The 18,835-nt window shown below is 34.2% G+C and overlaps 1 protein-coding gene across 1 annotated transcript in view; it reads right to left on the bottom strand.

The window, feature by feature from the left end:
- LOC101901020 (aquaporin AQPcic) overlaps positions 1 to 18,301 on the bottom strand; it is a 52,762-nt gene extending 34,461 nt beyond the window's left edge. Inside the window, exon 1 of the mRNA XM_005182943.4 lies at positions 18,145 to 18,301. Within this exon, the coding sequence (XP_005183000.1) occupies positions 18,145 to 18,149 (5 nt within the window). The 5' untranslated portion in view covers positions 18,150 to 18,301. The remainder of the gene's footprint in view (positions 1 to 18,144) is intronic.
- Positions 18,302 to 18,835: the final 534 nt, after the last annotated feature.

Genomic DNA, 18,835 nt, shown 5'->3' with positions numbered 1-18,835 from the left:
ATTTTTGCACCTGACGTAGCACTGATACAAGTTTTTCCAAAGTAGGAGCAAAATCGAATTATCCTTCCCCTTATTGTGCGGTAAAATATTTTTTGGAATATTTCGACCTTTTGGGGGAGGTACCAGAAGGAGTGAACCGATATATTCCATCTTCGCATCAGATCTTGGGTTAATAAAAATATTGTGATGTATGTACATCAAATATTTTAATAGTCATAACTATTTAAAATGTTTCCCTTCTGAGGGAGGGACTTGATGGAGTGGACCGATATTGTCCATTTTCACACCTGACGTAGCACTAATGCAAATATTAAAATTTGCAAAGTTGGAAGAAAATCGAATTATACTTTCTCTTTCTGTGTAGTAAATTGTTTTCTTTGAAAATGTTGATGTTGGGGGAGGTACCAGAAGGAGTGGACCGATATTGTGTATCTCCCAAGTCGATCTAACTTTGACAATAATATTACGATGTACTAAGTTTGGACCAAATCGAGAGTCCCTTCGAGAGAAATCGTGCGCACCAACCAGCCAGGACGGCCGGACGGACGGACATCGTTAGATCGACTCCAAATGTCCTGAAACTGATTTGATCCAAAGAGACCTAGGGTCTAAAATCATTATTTCGATGAGGCACGTTTTGGCTGTTCTACACATATGTCTGGGTATAAATTGCCATATGGCTGAGGGTGTAAAAATATTTATTGGAGCAATAGATATACCAGACCGAAATGGGAAAAAATGGATTGAATATGAAAAACTCGATCCTATTTGGATTGATATTACATATATGTTGGACAATAACCGTAAAACCGAATGAAGAAGGTATATAAAAATCTGAACAGATCTCGATAAAATTTGTCAGAGGTATTTTCTAGCTGTATGTGATGTCCGATATCAAATATCCTTGCAGTGGAGTGCATATTATTCATGTGAGGGATTATAACACAAAATCGGATGAAACATATATAGGGGAGCTATAGCTATATCTGAACTGATTTTCATCAAAATTTTAAGTACTTGCTACTGGGGCTGAATTCCGTCGGAAGTGCCAAAATTCAGGTCATTTGGACTTATATTGGCCATTTGGTGCGCAATTAACCCGAAATCGGTTGAAGATATATATGGGAGATATATCCTAATCTGAACCGATCTCGACAAAAATTTTGCAGAAGAATTTCTGGGCTCCATCTGATGTCCGGTCCCAAAGATCATTGTTGTGGAGTGCATGTGAGGGACTTAAAACCCCAAATTTGATAAAACATATATATGTATGTATGATGTACTTGCTTCTAGATTGAATTCGGTGGGATGTACAAAATTTAGGTTTGATTGGGTCTAAATTGGTCATTTGGTGCGTAATTAACACGAAATCGGTTGAAGATATATGGGAGCTATATCTAAATCTGATCCGATTATCACCAATTTGTATAGGGTTCATCCTTGGGCCAAACAAATGATGTATGGAGAATTTTATCTCAATAAATGCGACCTGCATTTTGTTCACAAAAATACATGGACAGACAGCGGCAGACGGACACCCATAAATTGACTCAGAAAGTGATTCCACGAGGATCCTCAGAAGTAACAACGAGTCTATCGCGTTTCCTTCTCTATGTTACAGACAAATGCACAAAGACATAATACCCTGAACACAATGAGGTGTGGGATATAAGAAATGAATGAAACTGGAATCCTCAACGATAAACCAAAGCGTGATAATTAGATACGACTTAGGTCAAGTAGATAACATTGACTAACACCATCGGTACCTACACCACAAAGGGGAGTTGAGCTGTGAATAATCCGAAAATATTAAAAAAAATCCGAAAATATTTAAAAAAATCCGAAAATATTTAAAAAAAATGGCATTGGCTGAGTGTGGCAAAGTCGATTTTTTGATTTCCAAAATTAACTCTCCAATCAAAAGATACAAATATACATGTACACATTTTTATACCCCCATAAAAAAATCTTAACTCTTCTGATTCGTCGAAAGGTATATCAACAACTTTTCCTAAAGACCATTAAAACAGTCTGGTATCATAAACGTATTCTTAGATAAAATTTACTTTTTTAACTCATTTAAGGCGTGTTCAGCCATTTGGCAAAATCATGCGAAATTCGTGCACTGCTTCTTTCATAATTTAGCATTTATCTTTTAGCTTTGGAAGTGATAACTTACACGTGATGCCAATTTTTACAATCATTCTTACCTGGAAATTGAAAACAAAAAACAAAAATGATTAAATTTAATGAAGAATTAAATATAGTACTAAATATAATACTACTAACACAATACAAATTAAATGATGCAACTCAAGGGGTGAAATAACAGAAAATAACCCGTGACAATTTTCGTGTGATGGATTTTATGGCTTTCGGGATTATTATTATTATTATTATTATTATTATTATTATTATTATTATTATTATTATTATTATTATTATTATTATTATTATTATTATTATTATTATTATTATTATTATTATTATTATTATTATTATTATTATTATTATTATTATTATTATTATTATTATTATTATTATTATTATATTTATTTATTATTTATTTTTTTTTAAATTTAGTTCTTTTATTTAAAACTAGCAAGTAGCCGCTACTTCGTCAGTCAAAAGTCCAAAAGTTCGTGGTAGGTCTTTTTAGACTCGAAATGCATAATTTCTTTCTTTTTGACGAAATTTTCCAATCATATCTTCGTACATCGTACATAATTTGCAGTCTTTTACACCAAAAAGTCTTTAATATTTTCGATTTTGAAATTGGTCGAGGAGAATATTGGCAAAACCATTTCAAAATGGACCCACATCCAATTTTCCGTCCAAAAAAAATCAACGTCTCCATATGTAGACCCAAGAAACAAATAGTGCCCTCAATAGTAAATTTCAGATTTTCAGCTCTATCCCAGTAATAAATCTCCAAAAAAATCCTCACCTCGCCATCCAGGACAACAACAGTAATCCAAAATTAGTACCATTTAGTATATTTCAAACATTAATAGCACACATTCCCATAACCACCACCAGATCTCAACACCAGATACCAAGAGAGACTTCACTATTAAATTTCCAGATTCCTGCTCTATACATTTACTAAATACGAAATTTAGTAACATTTTTGTACTTTTCATATAATTTTAGTACACATTTCCAAAACCATCTCTACAGGGTGAGATAAAAAACTGTAACAAAGTCAAACGCCATAATTTTTCTTTTTTTCTTTTTAATTCTATTGAATGAAAGCAAAAAATATCGGAAATAGCATCAAATTTTAGAATAAGTTTAGGTTTGTTCGAATTGGTGACCTTTGGCACAAATTGATTGACGTCGGGCTACGCTACCAGTATCACAGTAACGAGTGATGGTACGAGTCGCAAAATATTTATTCACAAGCCTACAACTCCCAATTAAATTAGTTGTCTTGTTATTATTTCCATTAAATTTATTATCATAACATCATCACAGATTATTAGTAACTAACTAATTTATCTTGATTGCTGAATTAATAGTACTTAACATTTATTCTTCTTTATTTATAATTTCCATGGCTAAAAAGGGGGTGGGGCTTTTGTGATTTTTTATTCACCCAGTTAATCGACAATATTTTACTTTCAATTTTTTTGAAATTCCTTTGTGACAATCAGTCAGACATTCTTGGCTTCCCGTATTTAATTCAAGTATTAAATTATTCTCTTGTCCCTGCTGCTGTTGTTGTTGTTATTATTAGTATTCAATTATTTATTTATTTTTTCTTTTTTTTTTTTTTTTTGGTATATTTTTTATGCAAATTATGTTGTCGTCGAATGTTGCTGTGATTGTAGGTTGTGTCTCTGTGTTCGGTATCGACGACATGAATGGAATAAATTAAACTGAGTGATTTGATCAAACTTGACTTAGAAAAATGAAAATAATTTCAATATTGATAGATGTAAACAATCAGCAACGACAACAGCAGCAACTGTGATGTGATGAAGAATTTATAATTTTAATGTAAATACATTTGTGAGTAATTTTTTAGCACTGGGGGTTTTAGTTTTTCCATAGTTTCATTTATGTAATAGGGTGTATATTAAATCTGTCACTGATAGCCGTTGGAAAATTGTTGTGGATCCTAGGTCTTTTTGGACGAAATTGGTTTTAGGAAATTTAAAGTCGATTTAGCTGATGCACACGATAACTCTCGAAGGGAGTATCCAATTTGTTGCAAGCTTGCTATGTTCTAATGTTATTATCAAAATTAGATCGAGTTCGGAGATGGGCAATATCGGTCCACTCCTTCTGGTACCTCCCCCACAAAGGTCGAAATTTTCAAAATATATATTTTTTGCACAGAAAGAGAAGGGATAATCCGATTTTGCTCTAACTTTGCAAATCCTAATATTTGCGTCAGTGCTAGGTCAGGTGTGAAAATAGACAATATCGGTCCACTCCATCAAGTACCTCCCCCACAAATGGTCAAAATTTTGAATAATTATAACTCTTATAAAATGTGATTTTAAAGTCCAGTTATCTTCAAATTTGTCACATCACAATATTTTTAATAACCCAAGATCTAATGTCAATATGGAATATGTCGGTCAACTCCTTCTGGTACCCCCTCACAAAGCGTCTAAATAATGAAAAATAATAACTCTTATAAAATGCGATGTAAAAGTCCGATTGTCTTCAAATTTCACACATCCCAATATTTTTATTAACCCAAGATCTAGTCGTAAGATGAAATATATCGGTCCACTCCTTCTGGTAGCTACCCCACAAAAGGTCGAAATTTTGAATATCCATAAAGCTCATAAAACACGAAATCAACATCCGATTTCATTTAGACTTGACACATCTGAATATTTCTATGAACACAGGATCTACTATAAAGACGGTAGAGATCGGACCATTCCTTCTGGTACCTCCCCACAATGGGTTAAAGTTTTGAATAACGAAAACGTTTATAAAATCCGAAATAAGCAATAATTTCTCTTTATATTTTAATCATCCCATTACTTCTACTAGAACAAGATCTCTTGTGAAGATGAGATATATAGGTCCTTCTAGTACCTTCCCACAAAGGCTAACAATTTTGAATATCCATGAAGCTCTTAAAAGACGAAATTAACATCTGATTCCATTCAGACTTAGTACATCTCAATATTTTAATCGGACCATTCATTCTGGTATCTCTCCCACATAGCGTTCCAGCTTGTGATACGCTCAAAGAAAGCAAAGTAAATGATATATATCTGCGAACCTCTTCTGGTACCTCACCCACAAAGGGTCACAATTTTCAATACCTTTAACTGTCATAACTTGCTATGCCTAAATATTTCTCTCAACCAGAAACCAGATACGAATATGAAATTTATCGGAATTTATGATTTCGCATAAAATTAGATAAAAATGTTCGATTTTTTGTAATTTGGGCAAAATAATAAAATATAAATATTGTTATCTGTATTAGATGGAGTATAAAAATGGAATACTTGGGTCGACTATATCTGGTACCTCACGCACATTTTAACTTTTTCTAAAACTGATCATATATCTCATATAAAGTGAATAAAGAAGTCGATATAGTCCATACCTGGCACGTGACAATATTTATATCATATTTATTTAGGTCCTATACGAAATGGACAATGTTGGCCTATTCATTCACAGTTTGAATAATCATAACACAAGTCAAGATATATTTAAATTATCGAACATAGGCCGAAAGCCAGTCTGAGTTGTGGAAAATGGACTTGATAGTACTCGTTTTTAGATCAAACCCACAAAAGGAGCTCTGGGTTCTTAGAACAAACGATGTAAAGGCTCTTTTACAGTTTTGACGATACACAGATGGACCCCTATAGTTTAAGATATATTCCGCAATATGTGGGATAGAGCTTTGAAATTTGATAGAGATCTTTGAATTACATCCAGAATCATTGGAACCGAAAATGGGTCATATCGGTCCAATTTTTGGAACAGTCGCCTTGTATGGATAACTCAGATTTCAAATATTTTTTACGATTTGGTCATGTTTTCCAATTAATTTTCCGTTTAATTTTGCACTCACTTTGGCATTTTAGGTCCTTATATATTTTTTAAAATCAATAAAAGGTCCACCATTTGGTCCGGTAGTTATATAATGCTACCCCTGATTTTAGTTATTACAAGGGTCTCATATAAAATGTCTAAAGTCCAAACCTGACATGCCACAATATATTTAATAAGACTTGTAAACGGACGTTTTAACTTGTTTTCTATAATTTTTATCACAACTGTAGCCGCTTAAGAAAAAACTAAATACACGTATTTCCCCCAGACATTGTAAAAATTACGGTAACGTTTAATTGCCTTTATCGTAGTAATAACATTCCCGTGAACATTTGTAATTTTAATGAACACTTAATAAAAATACCGACCAGTGAGGCAATTAAAACCCACAACTGAGGACAGGTATTTGAACAGAATTTACTAAAAATACATAGAAAGAGAAACTTAAAATTATTTGAGGATTTTTTTAAAAGTTATAATTTAAAGATTTTTTGCTATTGACTAACAACGTTATAAAATACTTATGTCCTCAGTTTTTTTTAAGACCAAAGATATTGTATTTTAAAGACCCATAAAATGTTTGTCCTAGATCAGAGATAAGCTGACATCATAAATTAAAGTGGCATCCATTGTCAATACAAATCATTAATGTCTGTATACAGCTCCGTTGTTCTCTGCTAAATATTGCGAGCTCTGCCAAGATTTCAGGAGACGTGAACACAAACAAATTGAAAAATCCAAATAATCAAGCATACATATATTCAATAGGGTCTCTGGAGAATGATAAAATTTTAGTGGTTCAATATATTCCATTTTCGGCACTAACTCCAATGTAGGCAAAAATATTTGAATGTTATGAGTTTAAATCGGACGTTGATTTCTCAACTTAAGGGAGTTATTATTATTATTTAAAATCGATTGCTTAAGTCTGGGAATTCCCCCATTGTACAGTGGTCCCCAGGCATGACAAAAACAAAAACCTGAATACAAATGTTGTGGTACCTTTATATGAGAGGTATACCAAAGAGTGAATATTATTTGACCATTTTTTACAGTAGTATATATTGTATTCAGAATCCAAAATGCCTTATTACATGAAAATCTAGTGAAAATTTTTGCCAAAATCTGGAAAAACCCTCAAATCGGTTGTAGGGTTCCATGGGTGCTATATAAAAAGCATGTTCAATGTTAACAATTTTTGACACATCACTTTGTTACTCCATCCCAAACAAGTATTTATAACAAAATTTGATGAAAATATATGGTAAAAAACCCTTCAAGGTAGATCGGGGGTAGGGTTCTATGGGATCTATATCAAATTGTGAAAACTTATTTACATTATTTTTCGAGGATATCATGTATCCATTAAGAACACCAGATGTCAAATTTCAATTAAAAATGTACCTAAAGTCTACAAATTTCTTTAAATCGGAGGGTACCGTATTCCTAAACGGGGATCAATTTTCCCATTTTTATGATTACATTATTTTTTTAACCGATTCTCGCCAATTTCAATAGGGTTCGTCCTTGGACCAATCAAATATTCTTAGAAACATTTCATCCTAATCGGATAATAAATACATCCTAATCGGATAATAAAAACATGGCCAGACGAACGGACAAATAGACGGACGGACTGACATGCATAAATCGATTCAGAACGTGATTCTATGAAGATACTCATGTTACAAACAAATGCACAAAGACATGAAACCCTTACCACTATGTGGTGTAGGGTATAATAAGCAAGTATAAACAAGTAAAAAAGCAGTAAGTTCGACCGGGCCGAACTTTGAATACCCTCCACCATTTGGAACGAATTAAAAAATTTTCAAAAAAATTAAATCCAATAAAAATTCTTTTAAAATCTTTAAAATATCTACTATAGGAAGGTGCCGATATATGGGAGGATATACGATATTGTGGACCTATAAAGACACATCTATGTCTGCGTGTAAAGTACTCACAAGGAACTACATGTGTGGATTTTAAGACAATTCCATTGAAAAATGTGGCTAAAATCATCAAAATACCGAATATCGGGGGTACCGTTATATGGGGGCTATACGATATCGTCGACCTATATAGATAATTCTCTGCCGAGGTATAAAGTACCCACAAGGAACTCCTTGTGTGGATTTTCAGACAATTCCGTTAAAAAATGTGGTTAAAATCATCAAAATACCGAATATCATCAAAATACCGTACCGTTATATGGGGAATATTCGATATCGTGGACCGATATAGCCCATCTTACCGATGGGCCGATATAGCCCAAAATACCGAATATCGGGAGGTACCATGGGGCTTTACGAGAACGTGGACCGACATCGCCCATTGACGAACTTAATCTGCCTACTGACAAAATACACACGTGTGCAAAATTTTAGACTTCAATCTCAATTTGTTCGAAAGATAACGTGATTACAACAGACAGACAAACGGACGGACATCGATAAATCGAGAATGAATTTTACGCTGATCCACAATATATATACTTTGTAGGGCCTGTCATGAGTATTTCGATGAGTTTGCAAATCCTGGCAATGACAAAGTTAATTTACCCTCACGTGGAGGATTATATTTATTAAAGTAGAGTTAAGCTTTTTGATGACATATTTCGTAGGAATTGTTTCAAATTTGGCATTAGAAATTCATACTGGAGATCCAACCCATCTACCAAAAATTATCTATATTTAATTGCTATAATAATTCAGACCAGATCCATATTTTTGAAAAATCGCAAATATTTTAATTTCTTTCGTGGTGGAGAGAATGACATTTTCATTCGCCCTTTTCACTTGCTCCATCAGAGATATATGACAGCTACTAATAATATCTGTCGTTGAAATAGCAACCTACTAATATTTTTCACTTTGGTAGAAAATCTACTAAAATCATTCAAAAATCCCACAGCCTCAAATATCACCCAAAAACTATCGAACTTACGGCAATTATATTAGGACACTACGTCAAAAATCTCTAGCTAAATACTTCCATTACCAACATTCGTGGAATTTTATCAGTTGGTCATAATCATGTAACAATAATAAGCATTTTAATGGATTTCTGGTGGCGAGACAACTGCCAGCCATTGTATCCAAAAAAAAATAAAAAAAAAAAAAACAACAACAACATGTCCCTCCTTTTTATCACAACACTTTTATGACAGCCACTAATCCTATTTTTATTTATTACTATCACTTTCGATGAGATTGTCGAAGCGATAACCGAATTCACGTATTACAGCATATGTGTGAGTGAGTGAGTAAGTGGGTGTCTGTCAAATTTTCTCGAAACAAATACAGCAGCAAAAGAGGGATTCCAAAATAATTTGACAATTATGCCAAACATTTTTATAAACTTATTGGAATGATTTATTAATGGGGGCTTAGATAATTTTTGCTTGGATTTCTAATAATCTCCAATTATTAGCCATGGCTAAAATTTTTCCGTTTATTTGTCTATCATTCCACTTCAATTAGCCACATTAAATTGCCACCTAGCCATATAAAGCCGCTTATCAGCCTGACTTCTTCTTAGAAATTAAAGCAAAGTATTTATTTGATTGTTATTTATTATCAAAATAAAGAAATAAAAATAGTAGTTAATTGTGATTTTTTTTATTGACCAGAGATTAAATTGGCAGCCAATTTGTTATTTGGCTTAGGAAATGGGAAGATCAGTAAATTTTTGCAATGCAATGAGGTAATTAAAAGGTAATAATTATAATCATACTATATCACAGGATTTCAAACACACATTATTTATTTAAAGTCAAATTTATTTCAAAAATTCAATTGCTTCCGTATAAAAAACCAAAAGTCGGGCGCGGCCGACTATATGATACCCTACAGCACTATGCATATTTAGTAGAGCTCCCGTAACAAAAGAATTTATTTGAAATAGATCATACCACCTATGAACATTTGACTTTAGAGCAGCTAAAGTTGGGTTAAGAGGAAACTAATATATGGGAGGCATATACAGTTCTGAATCGATTTTCACTAGAAACATTTTAATCTTTTATACCAAATAACATTGCTATAGAATGCATGATATCACTTTGAGAAGGATTATAATAAAAAACATATATTTAGGCTCTAATACTAAACTTCGGATTTGTAACCATATCTCCTCCCCAAAAAAACTAAATTTTAGTACTATTTAGTACTCTTTAGTACGTCAGTAACACAGATTTCCAGCTCTAACTCTTCCCGAAATACCATTTAGTAGTTTTTGGTACGTTTTTTAAAATCAACCTCCATATATCAACACCACCTAACAAAAAGTAACTCTTACACAAAAATTTAAGATTTCCAGCTCTATCCCTTCCTCATATACCAAATTTAGCGACCTTCCCTCCAAATTTAAGAATACTACCTTCAATACGATGGATTCAACTTTTAGTACACTTAGGAAATAAATAGTATTCTATGTCCGCCTCCTAATGTCCGCCGCTAATTCCCTGCCAATTTTCAGCCATATTACTAAAGTCGTTCATGCGTTATAAATAATAGCGTAACTAAGGCGTCTTTTTATATCCTCCACCATAGTATGAAGAGTATATTAAGTTTATCATTCCATTTGTAACACCTCGATCAGCACCTCAAGATCATAAAATTTCATGTCGATTTAGCGATGTACGCCCGTCTTGAAAATCACTCTAGCTTCCGAACGAAATGAAGTAGATTGATAAAATTTTACTCAAATGTATATTATGCCTGCAGAACTTTTCGTATTGAAAATGGGCCATGTAGGTCCACCTTTTGGTATAGCCTCCATACAATGGTACCTCCCGATATTCGGTACTTTAATGATTTAAGCGACATTATTAATCGGAATTGTTTCAAAATTAATACTTAAAGTTCTTAATAGATACTACGATCTAAGACAGAAAATGGGCCATATAGGTCCACGTCTTCGTATGGCCCCCATATAACGGTACCTCCCGATATTCGGTATTTTGGTGATTTTAGCGACATTATTAACCGGAATTGTTTCAAATTTGTTGTTTGAAGTTCATAATGCATACTACAGCCTGTGACAGAAAATTGTCTGTGCAGGTCCACGTCTTCGTATAGCCCTCATATAACGGTACCTCCCTATATTCGGTATTTCGGTGATTTGAGCGACATTATTTACCGGAAATGTTTCAAAATTGGTATTTGAAGTTCGTAATGGATACTACAGCCTATGACCGAAAATCGTCAGTGCAGGTCCACTCCTTCGTATAGCGCCCATATAACGGTACCTCCCGATATTAGGTATTTTGATGATTTTGACGACATTATTCACCGGAATTGTTTCAAATTTGGTATTTGAAGTTTGTAATGGATACTACACCCTGCGACAGAAAATTGATTATGATAAAACATGCCTATGCAGCTCCACGTCGTCGTATAGATCCTAATAAACGGCTATATTTGATATTTTTAAAATTTTAACGGATTTTATCTTTTTGAAAATTACCAAAATCCTGCCATATGGTGGAGGGTATTCAAAGTCCGGCCCGGACGAACTTACAGCTTTTTCACTTGTTAGTACTTAAAATTCCCAATTTGTTTAATCTGACAAAAATTTTAACTTTATACATCATAATAAATTTTCTGACTTTCCCGGTTCAGGATTCCAGCTCTATCCCTTCACCCAATACCAAATGTAGTACTATTTAGTACATGTATAGTACACATTTCCAAAGGTATCGCCATATCTCAATTCCAGATACCAATAGAGACCTCAGTATCAAAATTCAGGATTTCAGCTCTTTAATTTGCCCCCATTACCAATTTTAGTACCATTTAGTACTTTTTGTATAATTATAGTACATATTTCCGAGACCACCTTCATATCAAAACAAAGGCGCCTACAGTGACATCTATATCAAATTTCAGTATTTCAGCTATATTCCTTCACCCAATACCAAATTTGGTACAATTTAGTACTTTTAAGTACGTATTTCCAAAACCACCTTGACATCTCAAACTTAAACATTAACATTGACCCAAATGTCAAATTCAAGCTGTATCTTTTCAGGTAATACCAATTTTAGTACCTTTCGTACGTTTGCTGAACGCATTTCCATGCCAAAGTCTTTCCTTATCTTAACCCTACCTGCAGAGACTCAAATACCAGCTAAATAAATTTCCAGATCAATTTATTCAACGAAACCCATATTATAGCGAATTTAGTATCATTTAGTACACATTTCCAAAAATACCTACTTATAACAACATAACTTCCCAAACATAATTCTTATACCAAACTCCAACCCTACAATATCGACCATAATTAAAATTAGCGCCATTTATTATCTTCGGTACGTCAACGATACGTATTTGCAAATCCACCTCCATATCTCAACACTACACACCAATTCAGAAAACTAACTCTATCCGTATCCAATCAATACTAAATTTTGTACCATTTGTTGCTATTGGTACTCTTGTAGTACCTATTTCCAAAAATAATTCCAAATTCCGAGACACAAGATCTATGAGTTCACCCAAATCAAATTTGTACCATTTAGTACACATAGGTACGAACTTCCAAAAGATTCTGCAAAACCCAATCCTATACTCCAACTGGAAATCTTTATTCAAAATTTCAGGATTACAGCTTTATGTGTTCTTTCTAATCCAAAATGTACCAAATTTAATACCATTTAGTACATACCCCAATCCCATACTCACACAGTAACCACAATTCCAAATTTAAGGATTCCAGCTCCATCCGTTCATCCAAATCAATATTGTACCAAATTTAGTACAATTTAGTACTTTTCGTGCACATATAGAGTGAAATGGAAAAACTGCAAACAACTTCAGACCACTGTCATGTCTAAGCCACTCGTCCGACAACTGTTCAAACTATTTCAGTGAGAGCTCATTATATTGTTCACAAGCATTTTGGTGAGAATTTTCCAGAAAAAAAGTTATTCGTGATGGAATTCAAGCGTGATAGTGTGAGTTCTTTATATTTGGCTGGAAAACCACAAGTGGCAAGCACTCCAACATTTAAATGTGAATAAATCTTTTGTGTCTCGTACCATCGATCGTTGAAGTGATACTGGTAGCGTAGCCCGACGTCAAGGAAGTGGACGGAAGAATATAGCAACATCAGCAGAAATGGTTCGAAAGACCGAGATATGGCTCGTGAGCTGAACATATCGCAATATTCCATTCGGCAAATATTGCAAAATGAGCTCGGGGTGAAGCCATTGAAATTCCAAAAAGTGCAAGAACTTACACCGCAACAGAAAGAAAATAGACTCAAAAGTGCTAAAGAGTTGCTTCGCTTGGCCGAAAGTGCTGAACTGCCGAATTTGGTTTCCTCCGATGAGAAAACATTCGTTGTCCAGCAGTTTGTAAACAAACAAAATGATCGTGTTTACTTGCAAAAGAGGTCAGCTGAAAATATGCACCTTCGGCTGGTCACCAGAACTCAAGCGCCAGCCATGGTGATGGTGTGGGCCGCCATAACATCCGATGGTCGCTCTCAGCTCGTATTAATCGACCGTGGCATCAGAATAAATGTCGAATATTATCGCGAAAACATTATGGAGGGTGCATTCAAGCCTTGGGCACGCAAACATTTTGGCAGCAGACCTTGGACATTCCAACAGGACTCAGCACCATCGCACTCAGCACACGCCACCCAAGAATGGTTACAAAATAAGGTTCCCCGCTTCATTTCCAGCGCACAATGGCCACCAAAATCACCGGATACCAATCCGTTGGACTTTTGTGTCTGGAGTATTTTGGAAAGCAAGGTTGGCTCTAAAAAATACCAAAGTGTCGATCACCTCAAGCAAGCGCTTCGCCGAGAATGGACCAAAATACCGCAAAGCAACATTCGGGCAGCATGTGACCGTTTCATTGGCCGTTTGAAGGCCAAGGATGACCGATTCGAACAAATCTAAACTTATTCTAAAATTGAATGCTATTCCCGACATTTTTGCCTTTCATTCAATAAAATTAAAAAAAAATGTAAAAATTATGGCCTTTGACTTTGTTGCAGTTTTTTATTTCACCCAATCCAATAGAAAACGTTTTTTTTTAATTTCAGAATTGCAAATCTATCGGTTCTCAAAAAAATTAAATTGTACAAAATTTAGAACTATTTAGTACACATAAGTACGAATTTCCAATACTTCCTACATACCTCAGTCTACAATGCAATAAAAATCTTATTTCCAAATTTCAGCATTCCAGCTCTATTATTTGAACCAAATCTATATTGTACCAATTTTAGTACCATTTAGTACACATAAGTACAAATTTCCATAACTACCTGTAGCATACAATCCATTAGAAATCGTATTTTCAAATTTCGAATTCTAAATCTACCGGTTCTCTCAAAATTTCAATTGTACCAAATACAGTACAATTTAGTACACATAAGTACCAATTTCCTAAACTTTCTACATACCCCAATCCTACAATGCAATACTAATCTTACTTCCAAATTTCAGGATTCTAGCTCTATCATTTCACTCAAATCGATGTTGTACCAAATTTAGTACTTTTCGTACACATAGGTACATATTTCGAAAACTACCTCCGTATTAATATTTGTTGTTTCCCCAGTGTAATAACACTCCCTCTACAATTATTTAATTTCACAAGACAGTTATTATTATTTGTTCAGTTAATTATTTTCCCCATCGGTTAATGATATGGCATTGATTTGTTTAGTGCTTTGCTCAAATTATCACAACGAAAATAAAATTCAATACAAAATTTCTTAATTAAGTATTCTGAGAACCGAACAGAACTGAATTCATGTAATCTTCATTGAATATTCATTACATGGCGAACGTCTACCGAACGAAAATAAAGTGGCGGCGTTTTGGAATACAAAATTAAAGACAGTGGTGGCATTTAAGAAGTCTGAAAACAATAAAAATTAAAAATAATTCTAAAAATAAAAATTAAAATATTTAATTATTGGAAATTAAAAGCTCTATTTCCATAATTTGTTTCTATTAATTTTTGGTCCAAAAAACATAAAATTGTCAAATCATCTCAATACTGTCTTTCTCAAAAAAACGACCACCTTATATTACCACAAAAAAAAATGCTGCCCCTCCATTGCCATCCTCTCGTCGTGTTGGAATATGTTTTTTTTTCTGAAAATGATAAATAAAATGGACACAGCGACAAACATGGGGAGAGCCGAACACACACACACGCACACACTCATATTATAAAAATAAATACGCACAAAAATTAAAATTTTAAAATATAAAATAAAATATGTTAAAGATATTTGTTCGTCTGTTTTTATTTTCTTTGAAAAGAACAGAACAGAGAAATTGTTGGCACACACACACATGATCCGGCCTCGTGCCCCACACCTTTTCTCTTATCTCGTTTCGGAGGAGTTGATGTCTGTCTGGGGTGTGTGCGTTTGTTGGCTTTTTATCCAAAATTTTGATGCTACCAAACAGAATAGAATAAAATGTAAATATTTGGCTTTTTTATGGTTTCAACTCATCAACTGGTGCGACGCGTGACACTTAAAATAGTCTATTTTTAAAATATCCTAAATTTCAACATCAACGGCCTTCAAAGCGAAGAAAGGGCAAGTTTAGTGTGTCGGTCATTAACATTTGACTTAATGACCAATTAAAAACCGATCTGGATGTTTGCATTTTAAATTATTCTGATTTGACTTGTAAAATCAGAGATTGAAATCAGGGCAAGTTTATGGAAATGAATTATTGAATGTTATCGGAATTCCTTATCATCATAGACTAATGGATATATAGACTACAAAATTATCTCGCCGCTTATCATCGAAAAAAATCGGATAAGCAGATGTCGTCTATGTCGTTCAGGGATATGAGTGAAAATACATTTTTTGGATATTTTGGAAGTTGAAAACTATTCCATAATTAAACAAGTAAGCAGAGGCTATAGTCGGGCGGGCCGAACTTTTAATACCATCCACCATTTGGAAGGAATGTGAAAAAATAACAAGTAAAAAAGCAGCTATGTTCGGCCGGGCCGGACCCTCCACCATATCGAAGGAAATTGAACATTTTCAAAAAAACATTCCGAAAATTATAACTTAAATGAAAACCGTTATATGGAGACTATACGAAGACGTAGATCTGCATACGAAATTTTTTGTCACAGGCTATAGTGCCCATTACGAACTTCAAATACGAAATTTGTTACAATTACGGTGAATAATGTCGCAAAAATCATTAAAATACGGAGTATCGGGAGGCAACGTCATATGGAGGCTATACGAAGACGTGGACCTGCATACGACTTTGTTGCCATAAGTTGTAGCACCCATTAAGATTTTTCAATACAAAATTTGAAACGATTCCGGTGAATAATGTCGCTCAAATCGTCAAAATACCGACCATCGGGTAGTACCGTTATATGGGGACTATACGAAGACGTCGACCTACACAGACAATTTTCTGTCATAGGCTAAGCCATTACGAACTTCAAATACGAAATTTGAAATGATTCCGGTAAATAATGTCGCTAAAATCATTAAAATATCGAATATCGGGAGGTAACGTAATATGGGGGCTAAACGAAGATCTGAACCTGCATACGAATTTTTTTGTCATAGGTTGTAGTATTCCGGTGAATAATGTTGCCGAAATCATCAAAACACCCAATATCGGCAGGTACCGTCATATGGGGGCTATACGAAGATCTAAACCTGCATACAAAATTTTTTCCATAATAATTTTGCTTAAATCATCAAAATACCGAATATCGTAGCCCGAAGTCAAGGAAGTGGATGGAAGAAAACAGCAACATCAGTAGAAATGGTTCGAAAAGTAAAGAAGCGACTTGATCGAAACCCGCGTCTCAGTGGCCGAAAGATGACTCGTGAACTGAACATATCGCAATATTCCATTCGGCAAAAGATCTAAAGAGCGAAAGTGGTGAACTGCCGAATTTAGTTTTCTCCGATGGGAAAACATTCGCTCTCGAGCAGTTTGCAAACAAACAAAATGATCGTTTTTACTTGCCAAAGGGGTCAGCTGAAAATGTGCACCTTCAGTTGGCCACCAGAATTCAAGCGCCGGCCATGTGGGCCGGTGATGTTGTGGGCCGGCAAAAGCAAGGAAAGGCACTAAAAAATACCAAAGTGTCGATCACCTCAAGCAAGTGCTTCACCGGGAATGGTGATCAATTCGAACAAATCTAAACTTATTCAAAAATTTGGTGCTACTTCCGAAATTTTTTGTTTTCATTCATTTAAATTAAAAAAAAAATGTAAAAATTATGGTGTTTGACTTTGTTACAGTTTTTTATCTCACCCTGTAGATCCACGTTTTTATATAGCCCACATATAACGGTACCTCCCTATGCATATACGGTATTTCTACGGTTTTAGCTACATTTTTTGCCGGAATTAGTTCAAATTTCGTAATGGCTACTACAGCCTGTGACAGTAAATTTCCTACACAGGTCCAGGTCTTCTTATAGCCCCTTACAACGGTACCTCCCTATATTCGGTATTTTGATGATTTTAGTTTCTTTATTCATAGAAATTGTTTCAAGTTTCGCATTTGAATATTGTAATGACCCATGACAAAAATTGCCTATGCAGGTCCAAGTCTTCGTATAGACCCCAGTAAAACGGAAACTCTTTATATCCAAGTTCGTCCCAAGGGTGGAAGGTAGTCAATGTTCGTCCCGGTTGAACTTACTGCATTTTTACTTGTTTTTGCTTGAAAAACTTTTCTATTGCTCTTAAAAAAAGACAATTTGTATAAAATTTGATACGATAAATCTAGCCATATCCTTCAATCTGGGACTAGTAACTCCGATGTGAATATCGAACTCGATTTAAATTTGGTACATCTTATATAACTTTTATAATAACTCTTTTCCACTTAACCAATGTTTTTATATGCAGCAACATATGTTGGAAATGTCGACTTTTTTTAACAAAATTCAAAACACTCAAAAAAAACTCTATGCTTTTATATATTTGTACTCTTGAGAATACTTTTAACTTGATAATATTTACAACACTTTTTCAAGGCCATCCTGCCATCACATCAGTGAACATCTCACCCCAATGCACTTGCATTCACTCGAAACACCACAAGCTTACCTCATTTTAACGATTTTCTTTCAAAATTTACGTTCGAAACAAGTAACGATAATTTATTGCGACAATATCAAACCGATTATACCACAAAAATTATTAAACGTCAACTTCTGGCAACCGAACTGACCGAGTGTCGACAGACTTCTCATTGATTTGTCTTTGAGGCAGTTTGCTGTGGAGGTGGTACTTGCGCTTTTCAATTCACGCACATATATTTTTGCGCTCTTGACTGAGATGGGAGAGAAAATATACAAAAGATGGTCAAAAGACTTTGGCCACCTTACCCCACATTGTTTCAGCTTATTCTTCTTTCAATATCTTCAGATTCTTAGACTTCATATATTTTAATGCCTATCGGCCGGTCCAGACATTGTCATCATCATCAGCGGCAGCAACCGCGGCCAACATTGGCTAAGGTCGATCATACATTTGGTGAAGCAACAACAACAACACATGGAACAATTCAAACACACATATACACAAACCATAAATTAAGAGAAAATTTCCACAACACGTTTGGGAGGATTTGTTTGAAACAAAAAAAAAAGAAAATTCTAAAAATAAATAATTTCAAGTAAATTGAAAATTAATTACAGCATTGAGATTTATTGGTTTTGAAGAATGGGTGAAATATTTTGAGACAAATCACTATTATGTTATTATCGAATTCAAAATTTCAGGAAATCTCCGGATA

This window comes from Musca domestica, unplaced genomic scaffold, assembly GCF_030504385.1.
Source record: "Musca domestica strain aabys unplaced genomic scaffold, Musca_domestica.polishedcontigs.V.1.1 102, whole genome shotgun sequence".
NCBI lineage: Eukaryota > Metazoa > Arthropoda > Insecta > Diptera > Muscidae > Musca > Musca domestica.
Note: the sequence above shows the minus strand (reverse complement) of the source record. Positions and strands in the feature narration are given on the sequence as shown.